The sequence below is a fragment of the Anopheles ziemanni genome, chromosome 3 (assembly GCF_943734765.1).
Source record: "Anopheles ziemanni chromosome 3, idAnoZiCoDA_A2_x.2, whole genome shotgun sequence".
NCBI classification, from domain to species: domain Eukaryota; kingdom Metazoa; phylum Arthropoda; class Insecta; order Diptera; family Culicidae; genus Anopheles; species Anopheles ziemanni.
The window spans coordinates 27147308-27170370 of NC_080706.1; the positions used below are offsets into that span (position 1 = coordinate 27147308).

Consider the following 23063-nt stretch of genomic DNA (forward strand, 5'->3'; position numbering starts at 1 on the left):
GGTGATTAAAATAACACATACTCAATGTACCACTCTTCTTTGCTGCATTATCGGGAAGGTTGAAGATATTCTTAAATCCATGAAGACAATACTTCCACTGGAGCCTAGCACATGCAAGCAGCATGCGAACGGTGCTGCAAAATAACACATGTTGTCTTCCACTGGAGCAAAAATCTGGCGTATTAAGTCCCACACTGAGCCCCGAACCGGTTCATCCTTTATACGACTGTGTAGAAAGACAGATTTTATAGCACGACTTTTCGCCAGAAAACTTTCTCATTCATCCGTTCTTGTGATGCTGCCTTGAACTTCTTCAAGGTTTTATTGTCTCGGCCAGCTGGGCTTGCGTCTCTTCCGAGCGACACTTTTCCCGCTTGGAGCTAGTAGGTGTTGGTAAGCTTGGAAGATTTATCCTGTCATAAATGTAAAATCCCGGAAAATGGACTCATCTGGTGGAAAAGTGCCAAGTGTATCCCAATGCTGAGCGAATTACGGCAAATCCACTGTTCTCTGGAGACTGTCGTTTGAAATGTGTCGTTTTAAGTTAATTTATATAAATGCATCTTGTTTCGTCTCTACGGCGGAAGGGTTATGGTTGTTCAGGAAGCACAATGGAAGGTTCTCTGTTCAACCCCACTTACAGCATAGTGAGTAAAAATGTATTTCAAATGTGAGCTAACGTGAATTGAACACTAAACTGACAACAAAGAAAAGAAAAAATTACAAACGTGTCTAAAACATACCATCTTTCTAGTAAAGACTAAGTCGTGTAGATTTTCCAAATATTTGCGGTTGTAAATTGCCAATTTCGGACACAAAGCGTAACGTATACCCGTGCAGCTGTCACATCCGTGAGCTGGAAATGGAAATTAATTTCAATATTCCACCCCTATGAGCTTCCTCCAAGAAGAAGAGCTTCCTCCGACGGCTCGTCCAACTTTAAAGTTAACCATGTGCTGGTTTCTGCTGGTTGACATATTCCGCACACACAGGTTGGCCCATAAATCACATTCAATTTTCATATCGCAAACAGCATCAGGCCGCGTGCAAGACATCCTTTCTGGTCGGGCAGCACAAATGTCAAACTCGTCATCACCGGCAAGAAGTAAACGAGGTACATTTCACCGACCCCCTAAAAACCTTACTGCCCTCGTGTGCCTGTGGGTAAAGTAATTTGAAACATCTAACACATGCTTCACCTCGCATAGCGCCTTCGCTCTCCGTGTCAGCGCCCGAGCCCGAGGGACGGACGAGGTCGGTGGGCAGGCGGCCAACATTGTGTATGTTTGTTTGATTAAAGGATTTTTCCATCTTCTTCGCAGCAAGCGCTCAATCAAAGGGAAGGCTGATGAATTCCTGTGCCCGCGCTAGAACACTCGTTTCGAGGCACGTCAAATTTACGTCGAGTTCGTGCCGGTGCACCCCAAGGGTCCAACAAGTAATCCTTTTGCCTCCCTCCCCAAAGCCATCATAAATGCCAACCTCCTTCGGTGGGAGGAGAGAAAGTATTCGTACGGTCTTCTTTCTTTTGCTACCCGATAATGACTTTAAACAAGGCGAGAAAACCAACGGTGCTATTTACGAACCGATGAAATGGTCGATGAAATGCATACCAGCTGTGTTGCTACTCAGTGGCTTGATTATTCTCTAACCCGTTCTACTAGTGTTAGAAGGATTAAAAAAGGCAACAGTAGACGAAAGTGTAAGAACACAATCTTCCCACGGAGGATTAACCCGAAAGGCGGGTTCAAAGTGGATTAGATGCCGAACTGCGACACCATATGCTACCCACAGCGATCGACAGATGATGGATGGATCGCCGAACCGCCTTGGACTTATCCCATCCTTTTCCTAATTCAAATGTTTGACACGACCGATTTACAAGCGGAAATTAGAATCCGAAGGATTGCTCGTCCTCGTGCTGTCGGAAAGTTCTCAGTCTTACCCGACCGGATGGCGGGATGGACCGCATTGCTAGGCATGTTCGGACGTGTCCGGATGCGTAAACAACTACCGCCAAATGGTACGAGACACCAGGCGTCTCCATCGCTTGGCATTCGATACGCCCCGGGTAGGCCCTAACGGTTCCACGGGACGGATATCATCGAAAGCCGACCCCAGATTCAAACATTGACACTTGTCCTGTCCGGTCGTTGTTGGTTGAATGTCGTTTGACAATTTGCATAATACAAGCGATTCGCCCTTAATTCATTCGGAAGGGCGTAGTGTTCCGTGAAAAGGGTCACCTGGTCAGAGTGATACCGGTCAAGTAAGATGATGCTGGAATAGTTACAATGGTTGACGTGTATAATGTAACATCCGTCGCTCGTGTGCTCATATTATTTTGGTGTGAAATTTGAATTTTGTTCTAAGTCACTTGAGCAAACGAATGTTACACATTATACAAACATTTCTAGTTAGTGGCAGACTCTCCGAATCTTGTACGTTTCCTATAGGATGCTGCTTAACATTAGACGTCTTTTTTCAACACCCAAATCTTGTAAGCGTCCCATGACAGATCGGAAACTGCCAACTGTAATTTATCTCATCATGTCGTCGCCTTCATCCACCGCTCGGCCAACGGCAGATTGGACAACCGGCAACGAGGACGATAAACCCAGTGCGACACCAAATCAACTATCCGGCCGACATTCGATCCGAGATGGAGTGCAAACGAATCGTGACGCGTTCTGTGTGGAAATCCATTACGAGTTTTCCCCCAAGTCCGCAGATTCGCTCGCTTGCTCGGGGCAACCACAGCCTCTGGCGACCAAACGTCCGATTGAATGTTGCTTTCTTTGGCTGAGCGTTCTTCTCCTCTGCTTATCTTCGAATGCTTGCCGTTGGGCGACCGAATTCGAAGCGACCCGAGCCGACGGTGGACACTGAAATTCCGGCACGATTTATGCACGCGTCATCTGAAAAATCCGCCGTCCCTTTTGGCTTTCCTTGCCCTGCCAAACATTCCAACATCCATATCTACGGTATTTGGTGACCATTTTAGACAAGGCCGAGAAATCCTATGGAAGTATGTGTGTTGGTTGGGTTATTTGTCCTTTCGTGAAACCGGCTTCCTGGCAGCACATTAGGCTGGGATTGGAACGTGCAGCATTCCAAGGGCTTTGGGAATTTACCATCCTTCGACACCTCGCTTGGGATGTTTCAATAGCGGAGGGCGTTCGGAAAATGAAATCAAACGAAACCCAATCAAGCATCGAAAGCCAAAACGTAAAGCACAATTCAAAATTAAGTTTTTTTTTTGCTCTTTCTCCATTGGCCACGGGTGATTTGTTGGGGCTTAGTCGTCCGATTACATCGCTGTCGTTTGTAAGAGATATCCTGTGGCATTCCGAGACCCCTTGTGGTTGTGTAATGTTGGTCTTGTGTCTGGAGCTATCTCGGATACACGGGACAAGCGTCTGGTGAAATCGAAACCTCGTCACAGGAAGCATCACTCAATGGAAATGGGAAAAATCCAATAATCTCTTTGAAGCAAGCAAACGGCGTTGGTGAATCAATATTTCATAAGCTTTACCAGTAGGAGTGGTGGTTTTACCAGGCATGTGAAGAGCAACAGAGAAGGTTAAACGGAAAGAGGACAATTCTCTACCGTTATAAGCGGTGACATACGGTGTATGCACCGCCAACTAAAATTTAAACCCACACAAGGGATCTACTTCAAGCGCTCGGGAATGTTATAGACCACTCAAGTGGGTGAGAATGTGGTTTTCATTACGCACTTGTTTATACACTCGCATTGGTTACCATCGCTGCCCACTGTGATTCGGCGAAATATGGTGAAATGTATTGATCGTACATCAAAATCATATCAAAGTGCAGATTCCACCCACGATTTCCAGCAAATGGGCAGTGAGGAAAAATGCTTCGCCAAATGTCAGTAGTGTAGGTGCGCCCCAAACAGTATTATCATCGCTGTTCCTACTTGGCTTTCTGCATTTTGCCTTTTGCGAGGGGGTTTTCCACTTTCAAAAGAGACCAACAAAACAACCGGATATTGTGCTGATGTGGGTGTACTTTGTGAAAGAATGGACGATTGATTTCATAATATTGAAAATGGAAAACGGTACAACCGAAGGACACAGGCAAGAAAGCGTACATCCTGCAAGGAGGTCGTCAAAATAGATATAAATAATACATTATCAAAACGAAGCATCACCAGCTCGGGAAGAAAAATGTCTACCCGATAGTTTCCCCACAAAAGTGCTCCAGTTTTGCTTTATTCAATTTTTATGCTTACATGGGAGGAGTGCTTTATTCGCGCGTTGCCATCCATTAGACTTGCGTTGCTTTCATACAGTTTTAGAACAGTTTGGTTGCATATCTGGCACAAAGGAAGCAAAAAGAAAAACGCGTCTCCAACGAGCCAGTCCCAAGCATTCTGCATTAAAATGGATACATTATTGAAAGGAACACTTTGCCAGCTTGGGAAGAAAATTAGCTCAACGAAATGCCACGAACGCTTTCTTGCTTTGCATCTGAACAGCAGCGAAAGGGATTTTTCCAAGAAACAGATTTTTGATGAAAACCAAAAAAACAGAAACACAAAAGGAACAAGATTTTTAATGCCAGCGGTAGGCAAACGAAGGCTTTTCATATCAAGATAATTCGTTGACTATCAAGCGTTTTAGCACCCTTTTGTATTACAATCTGTTTTAATAACATTTATTTATAAATCTTATGAAACTGAAGGTTTTTCGAAAACCAAGTAAGGATTAAGCTTTGTAAAGAATTTATTTTGAATATTACTATTGTTGCATTTTAACGTATTTATTTATTATAACTAAACTTATTTTATTCGGCTCAATTGCATTTTTCTTTCATTGTTTGGTCACTAATGAAAATTTATGGTAGAAAAGAATAGAAAGTTGAACAACTCAGTATCAGTAGTTGCTTGTTTTGACCTCACCTTCCGATTTTGATGCATCTTCGAGAAAAACACCCTTCATGCTGGATTCACGAAAATGTTCAATTTTATTTTTATAAAAATAACCTAACCCAAACAAATTAAGTCTTGAACCGTAGGAATCCTTCGCGCGTACGAAACAATCAAAACAAAGTCCTTTTGAATCAAATGCCATAAATTGCCCCGGGTCTGGCAAAGATAAACACAATCTAAAAGCAAAGGGCTCATTTAGGGCTGGAAGTAGAACTTTTTCTTGGATACCACCACTTCATGAGGGGTTGGCCGAAATCCCCAAGCCACGTCACGAACGGCACAGGAAGGAATGTACGAAATAACATGAACTCAGATCCATACGCAACCAAACGCCTCCAGGAGGAAATGGGAAGATTCTCAAACTGATTCGCAATGTGTTTCTTTGGTGTTTGTAAGTGTCCAGTTTTGACAAATATTTTTTTAGTGGATTTTTAGGAAAACGAAACAAGAACGAGGGAAAATGTGGAAAAGGACCTCTCATTTATAAACAAAACAACTGACATTTCAATAGCCATTTCGAATAGCGTTCGAATGTTTCCTCGTACATTTTTCTTCGTTTACGGTTCCGGTTGACAGTGGAAAAGCAATCTCCAAACCGAGATTGTCAGCCCCGATCGAGCGCCCCACGAGCCTAATGAAGTCGTTTTTAGGTTTTATCCACCTGTATACGGGATGGCAAAGAAACACCGACCTTGTTTTACGCCGTTTAACGTCCGGTACGCACTGTGAAAGCTAAACGGAAATCTCTAAGGAGACAAATCCTCTCCTCGATTAGGGCAGGATGAATAAAAAAGGGACCAAGTCTATCGAAGGACCAAAACATGACCCAACTCCAAGCAACACAAACGCTCGAGTCTTTCTATCTGTGTTTGCTTGAATTGCGCAAAGTGAACGGTCACATTTGGGGCGGGTTTGGTTCCGCACCCGAAAGAATGCCTAAAAAGCAAGCAAACATTACGATTCCTGAAATACCCGCAAGGAGCAACAATAAGGAAGCGGTGATGCCTACTCAGTTGGTTTCCAACGACGTGTATTGTGCCGAAAGGCAACCGCAATCATCATCAAACGAGAAAAAAAGCATTTTATGCAACAGCAGTGTGATTGCTTCGAAGAATCGATTGATATACTTTATAACTTTTTTTTAAACAGAACATTGTTTTTACAGTACGAGAATTTTGCAGTATTTATTTTTTGGGTGCATAAATAAATTTATGAATTAATCTGTGGAATGACAGTTATTTAAACAAATTTCACTTTCTGCAAACCCGATGCCAATTCCAATTCTATGAAAATGTCATCAAGTTGTCCAAGTTTCGTGCATAACGGGCTATAATCGCAGTTATTTTAAACTATCAGTAACAAATCTCAGGGCCATGACTTGAAGAATCCGTAAGGCAGAATTATTCCAGAAATCAATACTAAATATTTCGATGCTAATTTCCAATGTGCTGAAAAATTGAGTCGCTGGACACCCACCTACATTTCTACGTGTTAAGTAAAACTCTCGGACCAAAGCGTTCTCTACCCAGCAGACAATAACTTTGTCGAAGAAAATACCGGTATGGTGCACGTTCCGGTACGAAGAATGGGACCTTAATTACATCGTCAAAGGGTTGCTAATTATACCACGCCGGAACACAATCATTTCCGCCACGCTGGATGTACATTGCAGCTCGCTTCTCGTACAATAATTGATTCGCCAGTGCCGGGGCGGCCAATGGAGCAATCCGCTCGAGTTCTAGTAGCAAACCGAAGAAGTCGGTTTTTAATTACTTCCCACTTCAACTGCCGGTTTTGATCCATTTAAAAAGCACCATTACAACGTTATTAAGCCGATCCATACTGCAAGTGCTTCATTTAATTTCTTCAACTTTTTGTGAAGCGTTTGAGCGCTCAGCTTGCCATCATTGGCCCTGAAATGGATGCATTAAAGTTGATGCTGTTAAGATGATCTCTTCGGTCGTTTTATTCGCCGAAAATATGTTTAGTCGATAGGAGCGTTGGTGGAATGTACAGAGCCTTTATGAAATTCCATTCCAGTTTCGTGACTCTCGTTTGCGTGAAAATCGTGTTTAATGCTTAATGCTTTTCAGAAATGCGTTGCCATTCTTTTCATCCAGCGGTAATCAACGTATTCCATTGCACATTTTTATTTGCAAAACAGTCCCGTTTAAAAATGGTAAGTGAATCGGGGTTTGTCATATTTTATTAAGAGATGATGCAAAACACCTTCTACCAACAATCATAATTGTTTTTGCTGTTAAAATACACCAACCCAATTCTTACGCTGTTGCAATGAACATTAGGTAAAATATTGCTCGTACATGCTATGAATTAGTCTCATAACGGAGACGGTTTCAATAAAACTATACCATGTAAGCCGTCCATGTATATTGGCCTTTTGTGACTAGTGTTTCAGTTGAGCTTGAAAAACATCCTTTTGAAACTGTTCACTAGGATGTAAAGTGATATTTCTTCGATTTAACGCTTTGTCGATCTGTTTCGAACGACTCGATCGCATCCTACCTCATTAGGTCAATATCGAGCGTATTTTTTCATTTCCTGACTGTTGTAGTGTGATCCTAATTGTTTCCGATTATACAACATGAAAAAAAGAAAAATGTTCGGTTTCATCAATGATCCGAAAAGAACATGAAAGCTGGAGTTCGAAAGCTGCTCCCAAATCCTCTGAAGTGTTTCGTTTGTTTCCGTTGTCGGCCAGGATTCGCCAACGGACGTATGCCTCGTCGAGGTCGAGTGGTATCCGATTGAACAAACTTTTACTGACGTTCGAACATTTTTATCCTTCGTGGCGACCATTTGACTCCAAGTTTCAACAGAGTACGGACGATGCCCGTCTGTCGAACAACGATCCGTTGACCAGCGCGGTCTGCTGGCTATTTTCATTGATTTTGTTGTCATTTCTGATTTTTACTGCCCGCTCCCTAAATCGATTGGTTTCCGAACCGTAACATGATGGTCATAAAACGCATTTAGTTCAACCGCAAGCCAGCATTCGACCGATTTCCCAAATAAGTGCCACTTGTGTGCACACGCTCAAGTGGGATGTAACGGGAAGGTAATAAATTGTGTCTCTTCGATTCAGTTCCGCTTCCTCGTCAGCTCATGCGTTAGTACGTGGTTTTGATGTAAGCAGTATTAACTGAAAAAAAAACATTAGAAATATTGTTGTTGTATTGCTTCCAAGGTTGATGTATAAAATCGAAGATTTTCCATTCCCGTACGAAGTGTTTCGGTTGCTAGGAAATGTTTTTCACTGTCATCCAATTGATGATACAAAGAAAGAAGAAAGTATGAATTGGATCCCTCTAAGAAAAAAAAACTAACACTACACGTGCACAATGACGCATGCCAAAAGATCCGAAAGTTGGAGAAAAATGTTCGTTTCCACTGACAACAACCTTTGATAACAACCAAAAGGCGGGCTTCTTTCTCAGAACATTATTTTGACATGGCTTTGAATTGAACAGGCATTATATTGTGGTTGACGAACGAATGAACGTTTTATTATTCACCATAGGATCTTTTCCTTCTTCCATAGACAACCAAATACGCTATTTTTAACGCGTGAAAAACATCTTATACCCTATGGGATTTATTTGGTTCACTAAAATATTACAACTTAACATAATAAGAGTTATGTTTAAACCTTTTCTACCACTCTCTCGAAAGGAAAGTCAAGAGTTTTATATTTTCTTCTTCCACCATTTGCTAGAAACTCTTCCCTATCCACTTGCCTAGGCAACAAACTATACTCAAACCAAGTCGATAAATTAATAATTCATTATGCCCTCGGACGGAACGGATTAGAGGCTAAAGGTGACAGTTGTGTGAAGACGGCCGGAAAATCGATTCGCTCCGCAGGTGGAAGTCCTTGAACGCGACTCAACCGACACCTCTGCACATAGGCACACGCAACGAGGGGGGCTATACAGAATCCCACCGGTTTGTCTCATCTCATCCGTTTACAGCGAAACGGCTTGATTAACATTTCCGACAACGAGCACATTTAGCTGCTGTGTGCATATTTAATTTCTTCCGGAGGGACGAGGAGCACAGAAAGATGAGGGTAAAAATCAAAGGGTTGTAGGGGGTAACGTTACTGATCACGCCTTGATTTCTTGGAAACAGGACAGTAAAACGATATCATAAAGATGTGCATGTTTTTTTGCTACAGCTTTTGAAACAAAGGATTAATTTTATTTTAATTTCACGTTTATATGAACTTAATGAAGCCGTTTAAATTCTTCACGTCATCAGAAGGATTATTTTCTCGCGGATTTAATCTACCAGAGCATGAAGAGGATAATTTTCCCAAAACTATTCTAAGTGTTTGTGAAAAAAATACGAATTAAATGCTTGATCAACCAGAATAAAACTTATTCGGAAGCAAACGTCTTAGAACAAGATAATTGAAGTTAAGTTTGCTGAATATAATTTTATTTGGAATGATACCGATTGCGGTAAATGAAATTGATTTGGAATTTGGTTTTATTCTCATATACCTACCAATAAACACTGTTAAAGCAGTATTAATCTTCGAACATTGTGGGTACTAATTACGATCGACCACTAATGAAGCAGATTTTTTTTTTTTGGCGAAGTCAACTTTTCTTCAGCTGATTTGACTGCTAATGACTAAAGAGGTTGTTCATTACACTAATTAGCTGCCATTCATGTGGATGCTAAGAAATTCTCAACACGTGTACGCAACCCAACCGGATGAACTGCAACATTCTGCCGATCCGAGCGGTAGATGTTTCCGATTAAGCAAACAAAGAAGAAAATTTCCAGAAACTATATTCAAGCAGAAAATGAAACTAGAACAAACTCCTATGGATCCTTCCTAAATAATGCAGCGCACAATGAGGGCTCCAGGAATTTATGGCTTGCCCCATTCCATCAGTCCGCATGATTCCACAAAATCCTGGGTAAAGGAAGAAACATGGAACGTGTCGATGTTGTGCTCTACTTCATGTACGAAAAGGAAAGTAAAAAGCATGTAATTTTGCCGTATGAATAAGAAGTTTAGAATGAAACTGTACTGCTGAAGCTTATTATATATATTATACGTGTTCTAGGTCCACAGTTTGTAAAAATCGAATGTTTGATGAACGAATAATTTAGATCCATTTTTCAGTATATTTGCAAAAGAAAAATACGTTCAATTTTTAAGTATATTTTGAAACGAAAAACATACGATCTAATCGCAGAGTAATATAAAGTGCTTTTATATTTTATCAAATTAACAAAACATTTAACAAATTCATGATCATTTCTCAAACTAGCACGACGAACGCTACGTCGCTAGCTAAATTAATTCCCACACCAAACGCACGCAGTTTACGATCCTTCCCATCCCATCAACGGAGCCGGATGGTGCGGTTTAATAAAACCGTCAGCTTACGATATTCCCCACCGTTCGTGGGCCACACCGGCGTCAAAATCGACATGCGAACGTTTCCATAACCGTCCCGACGAGGGAAATGCGGCCTACAGCGGCCGCCCGGAACGGAAGCTGCGCGCATTACGATTATTTATCTCGACGCCAAAATTGCCCACATCAATCGTTACCTCGGTTTTAGGTGGTGCTCATGTCCAACGCTGCACAATACAATGCCACCCGAATGGTCGAGGTCAGGGTTGTGCGGGGCCGCTGTGTAAAAACTGTAAGGGGTTTGCGCTTTTTTTTTCGGCGCCACCCTTTGGCGTACCACTTTCTGTCGGGGATTTTGGCGTGTTTTCTAGCGTTTGTGTTTTTAACGGCTTACTCAGTCAGCCGCCAGCCGATTAACGGAAAACTCATCGACACAATCACGGCAAGAATCATTTTTCACATCTGGTTTTTCGATGTTTAACTTTCCGTCCGCCGCGCTTTCCAACGCCGCTTGTTGCAGCACTTTTCCTAGATAAATAGCATCACTTTTGACGATTCAAAATAATCCGCCCCGGGTGGGGAGGGACGCCGCGCAATAAATCGGTCACAAATCAATTGATTACCCCACGAGCGAACGCACACACACACTAACACTCACATACTCACACGCAAACTCCAGCGTGTCGATGGAGGCGCCTGGTTAGTAATGAAGAAAAATAATAGTAATGATGGGCGTGTAAATTATGATCCCACGGTCGTGACTTATTTTTAGAATCCATCAAAAGCGCTCCAAACAACACCACTCATCCATCCACCGGCACCAGCAACACTTTTCATGTGACCTCTCCGACCCGGACCGGACACTCGGGGTCTATAATTTTCCTTCCGTGTTTCCCAACCCATCCGCCACTGTTCCGGACCGGAATGGGCGGCAATACTTTCCACGCGGTTTAATGATGTTTCACTGGCGAATCATTTTCAACGCCTGGTGTGTGGCAACTCCCGTGTGCAATTTTCCAATGCCCTCCCCGACGTTCCCTTCCACGGGCTTCGGGTGCTACTGGTGTTTGGGTATTTTTCACTGAACACACTTTCGCACAGGAAAACCTACAGGGTGTGATATTTCATTTCTCACCGTTTCGCGAACGATCCTTTCACTTAAACCTCCGTTTTTCACAACTTCTTATCTGAAAAGAGATGTTGATAGAAAAGTCTTCAAAATGCAGCTTCACCGTTGGAACCCGCGCCCACCAGCGAGGGGAATGGATAAAAATGAAAACACAAAATTTGAACCCAAACCACGAACGAATCCTATGCAAACAAATCAACGGCAGTTGCCATTTTCTACGCTTTTCGCACGTATTATCGCCGCCTTATCGCGTGCCTTATCCTTCGGGGTTCCCTTTTAGCCACAAGAAGGAGAATTTATATCCCTTCTACTCCAGTTTTTTTTTTCATCCACTGTTTATTTGGGGTTTCTTGTCAACTTTGCCTCTATTTTGACATCCTCTTATTATGTTTCAAGTGCTCTCGCGTTCAAAGTAGCATAAACATAAATTAGGATAAAAGTAAAGTTATTTCAAAAGGTAAAACATTACAAGAGGTTTACTTTCCTTTCTTCTATCGACCAACTTCTTTCATTTACCCACTTATTGGTTTTGTTACACAGTCAGAAAAACACATTTTTATTTCTTCGATCTAATTTCCATTTTTCTAGCGCTTCTTTTTCAATCAAAGTTTTCAAACCAATCGAAATCACTTCGAAACAAACTCCAACACTTTACAGGTTACACGAGGATTCTGCTCGAAACTGCTCGAAACGGGTCGGGAATTCAAAACGCAACCAGCACGACTAGAACGTTGACGACCGCACCGGATGAAGGACCACCAGCAACTGGCAGGATTCCGGCCCGTGGTTTTCCCGGTAGAGAAGAATTTTCCGATTGGTGGGCCGGCGCAACTCGATATAAATTCGGACCGAGCAGGGGGCAGGAGGAAAGCGAGTGAAAAGACAGCTACCGCAGCCAAGGGAGCGGATGCTATTTGCCAATAGACAAGCAAATCGACCGACTGTTGCCGCTGCATGCGTGTTGTTGCGACAGTGGTGGTCAGTTATTTTTATATCTAAGCATCTAAGTGGTGTCAGTGTGACATATTTAAGCATTTGTAGAAAGAAAAAAACAAACTAACAAACTAAAAAATCAGTCGATGTTTGAACCGAAAATAGCACAAGACAAGTTAGAAGGTTACTAAATCAAACAAATTTGTAACCGTTATCGGCCTTCATTTAAAAATAAAATTAATCTGTGTGAATTTGAAAGCTGTTGCTAAATATAAATAGAAATTTAACTACTGTACCAATACTTTCGTCACCTACTGTTGGCCGGAAAACGATGCTGCCCGTTCGGTTCTTGTTCGGTCACGATCGTCGTCGTGCCACGTGCTCCATTCGGGTCGCTCTTCGGGGATGCTTTTCTTCGCGCGCACTGCCGGAACCGCCAAACCGGGCGTGACATTTTCCATTTTCCCTCCAAAACAGCTGGATTGTTGCTCATTTTCTTTTCCCTCAGTGTTTCCCACTGGGCAGTATCGGGGTCTCCATCGTTTCATTTAGACTCTGTTTGTGTCCAGCAAGTGAAAACAACTCGCTTGATTCTGTCACGAGCAAACGTCGGAACGAAACATTAGATCTGCAAACAATCAAAAGTGCTTACGCGTTCGGTTCCCGTCTGATTCTGACAGGATCCATGGAAAAACTCCGCGGGATCCCGCTCTCGCATCGGATTGGAAAAATCAAATACGAACAATGGGAACTGAAACGAAGGAAGAAGGGAGGAGACGGGGAAAGGAACAGGAAAGTAAAATATAATAATTTATTATGCCCGTAAAACAAGACGACTTTTTTCCGCGCCGATGCGATGTTTGTTTATTTGATTGCCTTTTCCACGCTCCGTCCACTTTCGCCGCCGGTTTCCGCTGGTGGTCCATTTGCATTTTCCCCTTTGGGTTTGATTGGTGTGAGTTTGTTTTTTTGTTTTTGTGCTCCGCGGCACGATTTGCACTGACATTCATACCGATATGACGTTGATTTGATGGTGAAAACCAACTGCTAGTGCATTCATCAACAGACTATTTGGGCCGTGGCTTTTTTTCTTTGTTTTAATTGAATTTCTGATATTGACAAACTGTCTCCTTCCTTCTTCAGTATTGATGTTTATTTGTTTTTTAAATAATACATTCATTAATGCATTATAAAGTAAGCATGATATGGTCCTTGTTTCTTGGCCATCTTGGATTAGATTTTCGTAAAATTGCTGATAATGTGAAAAGCCAAATGCTTCTTATTTTTCATGGTATGTAAGTAAGTAATTGTTTTTCCATTCTGTCCAGGCTAACCGTATTCGTTGTAATCGTAATTGATCGATATTTTCGCACAGGAAAGTGGGACACCCTTGTTAGCAAAACCTTGTTACCTTGATAATAAATTCCATCGTCCCTGGCGAGTAGTACGTAAACCACAAACGGATCACTGTCGTGGTAATGAAAATTGATTGCAAATGCCACCAAATTTTACCGGAACCAAGGGAGCCGCGCAACATGTAGCAAAGTCCTGAGAAAACGGGCCTAGAAGTCATTGTCACCGAGCTGCGCAAATTAATTACTCTCACTTCACCCACTCGGTATCAGCAAGCAGCCGACCGTTTCATGACCGGGACCTTTCTGGAAGGACCAACAAAGCCGGATAATTGCAGCGGCAAACGAAAAAGGGATTCTGCACGTAATAAATAGTTTCGTTTCTGGAACCAGCTAGTCCCAAGCTTTATGGAAGCACGACCCGAGCCTCATTTAAAGGAAAAATTAAAATTAAAAATGAGGTAGAAATAGGACCGGCCGTACTTTGCGGACTCCGATCTGTGGTATGCACTCTGCGGTGGTGATAGGCGGACAAATTAATTGTGTACACTACACTCAAACCACAGCGAATGCACGTCGAAGGGATTTTGATGTGGATTGGGTGAGAGAATGGATGGCAGGGCACGAGGATGGACATCGTGCTGACAACGACGTGAAGGTCCCTGGTCGCAGCTGGCACGTGGTGTACAAGCGTTTGTTTCAGATGCATGCACAAGGACGAGGTACGAAGGATTGGTGGTAGCTGAGGGACACTCCAAGGAATGTTCCGCTACTTTGAGTACCATTGATGAACGAACATAACTGCTCTCACACGGCGTTATTTGACTGAGTGCTCCATTAGAAGGATGTAAACAGCGTTAAACAGGATTGTTTCGTTCTTTCCCCGTTAACTAGAAGCAAATAGACCGTCTGAAATGGTGCAGTAATTCGCCTCAAGAAAGATATTCAGACCTGAAGATATTTAATAGTATTAATGCTATCTAGAAGAGTCCTTTTGGGCACCGATGCATTAATGAGCGCTCGTTAGACTAATTGCAAGACGATATGGTAAGTGCACCCGAAAATGACAACACTCGTACAACATTTGGAGCATCGTCTGATGTTCTAACGCAGGGGTCAACATCTTGGAAGGGGCTAGATGATGAAAAATAACCCGGACCACGGGCCAAAAACCTTAAACGATGATTTAATGTATTGAAAGTGGTATTAAACTCTTTTTAAAGGAACTACATACAAATGTTTTAATCCGGAACATAAACATACTATAAATATTTCATTTTGATTTTTATTATCGTTTAGTCTTGTACTTACTCAACGTATAAATGTTTGTTCGTTGGACTTCAAATTAATCTCTCTTAATGTACTGGAAATTAATACTCTAGTGCAATTATTTTACTGCCGGGCTGGCAGTAATTAAAATAATTCAGCTTCTAGTTGTTTTGAATGTTGTTTGGCGTCAAAAATAGTATTGCACGAATTGTTCATGCTCTCTTTTTTTCTTTTCGTTTTTATCTACAGTACTACAATTTTCATACGGGCCGAATAAAAATTATCCTGACTTTGCCGACACCTGTTCTAGCGCACGATGGCTGAGTGATAGCTAGATGCAGAGAAACTTTATCCAATTACGACTGTCGAAATATTGGCGGACGATATAAAAGCACATTCCAATTGAACTAAACCTCTATGAGCTCTAGTTTTGCAAAAATACATTTCCCGCACGTGAAACTGTATTACGTAAAAATATGTATTCCAATGAAAGAGATAAAAACGTGGGGCAGCTTTTAATTTAAATTCTTGTTTGTTTATCTTGAATTTTTTGTACATTTTTCAGTTGAGTATTTTTCAATGGAGAATCTTTCTTGGAATTGCAAACCATTTCCAATCGGTACTTATCATGCGAGCATCATCATTTTAAATAAATGTTTTAACAATATTGCAAGCAACGCAAATATATTTTTGCGTAGCATGATGACGTATGTTTGTAATAAAACGGAAACAAAAACAGTTTAACGATCGCAAATCATCATCTTCGTAGCTTGTGAAAGTTGTTATGAAAAAAGGGTATTTTTTCTAGGAATCGTGGTGAATACTGAAAAGCGTTGAACAATTATTGAAAGCAAACCAATTATTCACTGCTGTTCTTCTATAGTATTACTACCACTTTTTTAAATTATAGATTATCCCTATTTCTCAGCGTATCTCCTACTCTTACAGTGAACCTTTTCTTATGAAATTGCACACATCTGCAATGCAGAACCTAATAAACGAATCTGATCTGTTTACCCTCGCAACTGCGGCTTGATTCCCCCAATTGGCAATGATTTGTTCACTACTTTATTTATTTTATCACGACCTTATTCCCCCATTTAGCGCCTCTTTCCCTGCCCGCTTCCGGTTCGATTGATTTTCCTCCCCTTTCGTTAGCCCCATTTTGATTACTTCAACCGTGGTTCACCTCGTTTACATGTTATCAGCGACCGGGGTTCGGTGAAGAGCCATATCGGCGAGCCAGCCGAAACCGGCCGGATACCACGCACGGGCGAGGAATTGGCACACGGCGGGTATCTTACCCCCAATGCCTTATCGGGTGGAGTTATCTGGGCGCGGTCGACGATAACATCTCACCGGTATCGGGCTGCTTAAATCACCGTTCACAGTTCGACCCCCGGACCAGCAGAAGAGTTCAGTTCGGTTCAGTTTAGCTCGGGCCAGATACCGGATTCAAAGCTGCTCCTAAGAGTTCGCCGGTTGGAGTTTTTGGCCTTCCCGTTAACGTTGCGCCGGAAATGCGCAAAGGCGCACGGAGCCAGCGTAGCTAACGGACACGCCGTATCGAGTCGGAGGGTCGTTGCAACAAAATTGGATAGAGTTTTACGTTTTTCATTCCTCTCTCAATTGAAAAAGAAAGATGGGCTGTTGCTGCAGTAGCTGTAAGTATCGTGCGAACCGAAAAGTTTCGATTATGCATAGCAGTTTTTCTTTCGTAATGGCTCCCTATCACATTCTGCGCTGGCAAGCAACAGTGATAAGACTAACACTGGGGCAAACGTTAAAAAGTGAGATGACAATCAGTGCACGTGTTAAGTCGTGGGAAAATCGAGTCGATACCTGTGCGTTACCAAACGTTACGCGGGCAATCGGATACGGTGTTACCGTGCCAAAAGTGTGTGACCCCGCGTCCACATGGCATAGTAGCGTAGCGATTTTGACACTCCGTCGTAGTGAAAATGTTGGTCGAGAGGCCTTAGCCACGGCCATAAAAAATAGTTGACACTACGACGGAGTGTCAAAATCGCTACGCTACGATGCCGTGTGGACGCGGTCTGAAATAAAATTCACAAAAATGAAAATTATCCCATCGAATGTCCGAACTCTGGGTGGCTTGATACGCTAATGACCCGCTGAATCATCCCTTTTGGCATGAATCATCGTTTGAACGGAACCAAATACCAATGAAAGAGTCTTTTGTTTCCTCGTTTTTGTGCCAATCGACATACCTACCGATTAATAATCCATGGACGAATTGAGTTTTCGCAGTTAAGTAGTAAAATAAAAATGAGCCCATGGTCCATGGTTGCTCGCGTCGTAAACCTCCCTCACATCGAACCAGGCAGTCTGGTCGGGTGTGAAATGATTTACCGAAGTCAATGAAGTTCGGGTGTAATTTCCCATCCATCACACATCATTAATTTCTCTCCATCATTCGGTGGTTTTCCGCCGATTCTCCGTCAATAAATGGGCGAAAAAAATACGCGACTTTTCGAATGTGCCTGTGCAGAGCATATGTAATTCCAAATGATCGCCTTTGTATTGTGCGTAGCGATTACTGAGTATTCAAATGATTGGAAGTACGCAATAAATCATGTCCATGGGCTATTATTGACATGGAAGATATGCTGCACGCCGATTTTGATTTAAAAATTTAACCTTTATATTACTTGCAATTTGATACACAAACCTGATGCCGTTTAAAACGATTGCAAATGTTAATCGCTTACACAATTTTTTTTAGTTCACTAGAATAGCTACGTTTGAGCAAATCGTCTAATGGGAGTAAAAAGTTTTGAAAAGTGCGGCATTCCAAAAATAAATGTCCTTCCATTTCGATGGATAACCTCATTCTTATCTCGTTGCATACTTTATAAACAAAGTAAAGCAATGACGAATAGAATACCAAGAAACGAAATGTAGTTTACGACATCAAATAAGTTACGTTACTTTTCCGTGGATTTTCAAGCAAATTAGTAACCCTCGCAAGATTAACCCTCCGATTGGATTAAAAAAATCGCGTAAAGCAAGATAAATGAAGTTACGACATAAAATGGAAATGCAGCAGATTTGTGGGAATGTTGAAGACTGTGGATGGAAAAGTTACACATTCATCAAAATCGCTTATTTTCTTCTTTTCTGCTACTTTCTTCTGCAGCCGATTCGCAGGACATTACGCCCGTTCCGGATCGTCCCATGCCGGTGGAAGAGTTCCCACCAGCATCGGCCTTCGGTGCCGGCGGGGATAACGGTCCAACGAATACCAACGAAAATGGATGATGACCCGGGAATCCATGGATGCATAGAAAGTGCTGCCGGACCCCAACCGCCGTTACGTTTCAGTGAATAATTTAAATTAAGATTTCCTTTCCAGTTTTTGTACGTACATGCCTGAATAAAAACGCGAAAAAACGACAAGAGATGTTCTTAGGTAGTTAAAATATAAAAAAAGTTTTATTGAACATTCGAACGAAATGGTGGGTCTTTCATTCGTATAAGGGAGGTCTGATAATAAACATGGCTATATATTTATAAAATTTAATTCAAAAGCATGGCATTTAAACATTTCAACCAACACAAGAACTCAGCTTTATTTCTTTTCTTTTATTTTCAATCGATACAATTATAAACTGTAAGTTATGACATAATTCGGCTTTTGATATTGGCAATATGTGAAAACAAACAAGAAAATACCATGAAACCTACGAAGCGCGATATGTCCTGGAATTCGTAGAAATCATATTTATTTTTTGTGGAATTCATATCTTATCCATTGAAACAATGTTAATCGCTTACCGGCGTTAACGATCAAATCGTCACATGCAACATAAATTCCTGATAACTAACGCTCCGTCCGTCTACTTCAGTTTAGTCGGTAGGGATATTCGGTCGAAGTCGCAGATATTCTCTGAAGAAACCCATTTTGATACAATTAAAGCTGTGTTTTTCATTTTATATATTGTGGACAACTTGTCAAGTACATGCAGTTTACATTTAATTTTAAATGGTACAATGGAATTAAAATGTCCATGAACAGAAATTTGATGGTTTACTCGTTGGTAGAAATATCTACACTTTTGTATCTTACCTGAACCTTGCAGTCGTGTTTTTCGCATTTACATATTGCTTATCATAAGATAATATTATTTTTCTCCTGTGATATCATCTCAATCGCATTACAAATATTCATATCACACTTCTCGGAAAAACTAACCACTGATATCAGTCGGTGATTCTGGCTGTTCCGTATTGGCACTCGCGATCAATGATTCACCGAACCGAATCTGACTTATCTTTTCCTTAAACTAATTTCTAAAAGCTGCATTACGATGGATAGGCCAACATAGCTTTTTGTCGCCCTTAGTCAATGTTAAACATTAAGCAGGAACGAACCGAAAAAAAAATAAAATTGGAACCCCCCGTGTGGCACAATGTTTTGCTCCTATAGCTGTAAAACTTGTAATACTTGTTTCTTTCTAACAAGTTCTATATAAAATATTGTTTAAGAAGTTGAGACGTGAGACTTAAAAACACGACATTATACGTGCTTAGACACCCTGAAACTCCTTTCTCTTTCCTGCCATCTTAACATACATGTTACAGTTTCCATCGTTTTGAGGTGATAATACCATGGCAGTCTTGAGTATCTCACACCGAAAAACTGGAGTTTACTTATTACAAGAATGAATTATTTAAGAGTCTGGCGAAGGACTGCTGAAGATGAAAATTCACATTTCGGAAGTGGATATTAAACTGTGGGAAGTATAAGTTTATTTTTATGACATTATCGAAATGTTCCTTTTGTGGCAAAACCTATTGGGTGCATAATATAAAGAAAAGTAGTAAAATAAACCCAATCATCATAGTCGGTTTGAAGATGGATGATCTTATTTTTCATTGGAACATGCTTCAAAACATCGATAAAAAAAACAACAAGTCGTTTTGCTAATTGATACTGTTGTCAATGCAGTATGAATAGTGCGAAAACAATAAACAACAGGTTTACATACATTTAATAATTTTATTTCAAATATCTTCCACTGTAGATATTTACAAACGCCTTTACGTTATCTTATTCGGCCTATAAAATATGCAACGTACGGATTTCGATTTTGGCAATCATTTTTTAAACTTTTTTTTCGGATTTGTTTTCTTTTGTGCGATATTTTCGACAAACTCGTTATATTTAGTGAGTGCCCCCTTACCCGCTTTCGGCGGAGCGCTCTTCCGAACCACGGCCGGGTTCGTCACCAGCATATCCCTTTGCATAGGTTCAATGACGGCTCCCTGCTTGGTGACGACGCGCGGCTCGATCATTGTCACGTGAGCCGTTTCCGGAACGAACGTGCGTCCCAGCGGGGCCCGCAACGACGCCTCGTAGTCCTTCACCGTGACATACGGGAATGGTACCTCGTTGACCAGATGTTTGCTTAGCTGCGGGTTCACCAGTGCGTCCTCGTTGATGATCACCTGATCCCGATTGTCATCCCGACGGGGTAACTCCTTCGGTGGATTGACAACCTGGCGTGCTTTGTATCGTGGTGCTTCCGAATCCATGCCCGGTCCGACCCAGGAACCCCATCCGGGGAGGCCAAAATCGACCTCCTTCGGAAGATGACTCGCCCGATCGTCCTGCTTTTCTTTCAGGAAGTCCGCCACAATATCATCGTCCTCGAAGGCTTCCGCAATCGTCAACCGCCGATGGTCATCGTCATCATCGTCGTCGTCGTCGTCGTGCTCTGGCTCACCATCAGATAGTTCGCCGGCCGCAATCGAGTCCGGAAGGGCCGTCAGGAGGTGTTTCGGCTTCATTTGAACAACCTGTTTGAGATTTATGTCCGTGTTTGGTTCGGAGCCACCAGAAGTCACTTTAACGTCACTCAAAGTAGGCACAAACTTGGGCAGCAAACTGTCATCCGTTGCCGCTCCACCCATCGTCTCGTTTAACTCTTGATCAGCGTCACCCAGGCGAGGCTTTTTCTTGAAGCTCAAATCGTTAGGGTCACTTCTTCGCTTAGCTTTGGATTCTTTCTTCCTGCTCGTTCCGTTGACCCCTTTGTTTGCTTCCATATGTCCCACTCCATTCAACTTTTGCTTCACGCCGACTAGTTTGTCTCCCAGTGCATCCTGTATGAGCTCCTCTGCCTCCTGGAACAGTTCCTCCACAGTGGCGGATTCCTTTTTCAAGTTTTTCTTCGCCTTGGTTTTAGATTTTTTATTTGCCTCCGGTTTCGGCTCCTCAGCCTTGGTGTCTTCGTCGTCCACTACATCCCAGCTACCGGATGCCATACGTACCACAGTTTGCTTTACTTTCTTGCGCACTTTTTTTGTCAGCTTGGTTGATTTCATCTGGTTGGAATCACCATCATCCTTGGCTTCGTCGTCGTACGCCGGATGATCTGTATCAGGAGGGACATCTCCATTCGTCTCCCCTCCGATGCTAGCCTTCTCCTTCGCCACCAGCTGCTTCTTGAGAGCCTCCACCTGGTTTCGTTCCTCCCAGTACTTGCGATAGCTGCTGGTCAATTTTGCCCGCTCGGCAGCCGCGCGCTCGTGGGAACCAATGTTCTGTTCCGTCCAAGGATTGTCACCGTAAGCAATCGTTTCCTCGCCATCGGACTCGGAACTGCTTTCATCCTTCTGAAAGCGCTGCGAAGTCAACTCTCTCCCGATGGCCAACTGTTCCGCCAGCTCCTGTCGCACCTCCGTATTGTATTTGGCGCGGACCTGCAAATTCTTCGCCCACGTGCCCGTATTCTTGTGGCGCAGGGTCGCCCGTTCCTCGAACCGTTGCTTTTCGATCTGATCCAGCTGGCGCAGGGCCGCTGCCGGATCTTTTTCCTTCAGCTCTTCGAACTTTTTCATCTGTTCCTTCAACTTATCCTTCTTGAGCAACCGATGGTACTTTTTGCTCTTGATCTTGTTCTGCCGGCGTCCCTTCGCAATCTGGTACGACTCGAGTCGCTTCTGGTGGGCGCGTTGGATTAACTGCTGGCGCATTTCCTCCACCGTCAGGTCATACTCTTTCTGCCCTTCGCCATCCAATAGCTCAGCCTCTCCATCTCTGACGTACTCTTTCTCCAGCGACTCCATCTCTTCCATCAACTTCGACTTGACGCGATACTCGGACAGTTTTTTCGGTGGCTGCTTGTGTACAGTCACCTTATCATATTGCAGCGGAAAAACGACCTGTGGAGCAACCTCGGCAGCTCGCACCACCGGTTCCCATTTGTCGAGTTTACGCTGGGCACGCAGGAATCCGGCTTTCCGTTTCAATCGATCTGCCACCGGTTTTTCCAGCGGTTTCGCCAACCCGTGCCGGTGCTTTAGCCGATCGAGCTGCTTCAGTACCTTATTTTGCTTCGGAGTTTTACTGAAAAACTTGCTCAGATCCTTCAGCTGCACCTTATCCTTCTTTGCCTTGGCGAGACCGAATTCCGACCGTTTCAAGCTCGGTTCCGTACGCGTTACCTCGCGAATGTAGTACGAGCCGGTTAGATTGTTGATACCGTCGAGCAACTTTGCGTGTGCCTTTGGATCAACGTAGTTCTCCTCGTCTTCGACGGTGGTATCGGCCTCCGACGCGCCGAAAGAGTGTTCCATTTCGACCGGCATGACCTCTTAAAAGTGAAAGAACAGAACAATTATCAAACCAATTGCTTTCGAACGATTCACAAATAACACCGAGTGTTCACCACAATAACCGCATGCTACAATCACGTTTATTTACATCGCTTGTTTGACAGTTCAAGCGTAACACTAGAACTACCGGAATTTCGACGTGCAAAGTCTACCGAAATGACTGGTAATTATCTTGTATTATTTCGATATGCTGGTGTATTTGAGTTTGGACTCTTGATCGGAATCAAAGTTAAAATCAAACTGAATTTGACGAAATAAAAACAAACCCCGTATTCATTAATTATGGACGGAAGTCCTAGTCAAAGTTACTGGTTCGGTAGTTCTAGTGTTAATCATCTAAGTATGACTTCGTTTATACTATACCTGTCAGATTTTTCAAAC

The 23063-nt window shown here is 42.6% G+C and overlaps 1 protein-coding gene across 1 annotated transcript; it reads right to left on the bottom strand.

The window, feature by feature from the left end:
- Nucleotides 1-20159: 20159 nt before the first annotated feature.
- Nucleotides 20160-22655, bottom strand: LOC131284447 (U3 small nucleolar RNA-associated protein 14 homolog A). The gene has a single exon (XM_058313306.1). It carries the CDS (start codon nucleotides 22653-22655, stop codon nucleotides 20160-20162), a length of 2496 nt encoding a protein of 831 aa, XP_058169289.1.
- Nucleotides 22656-23063: the final 408 nt, after the last annotated feature.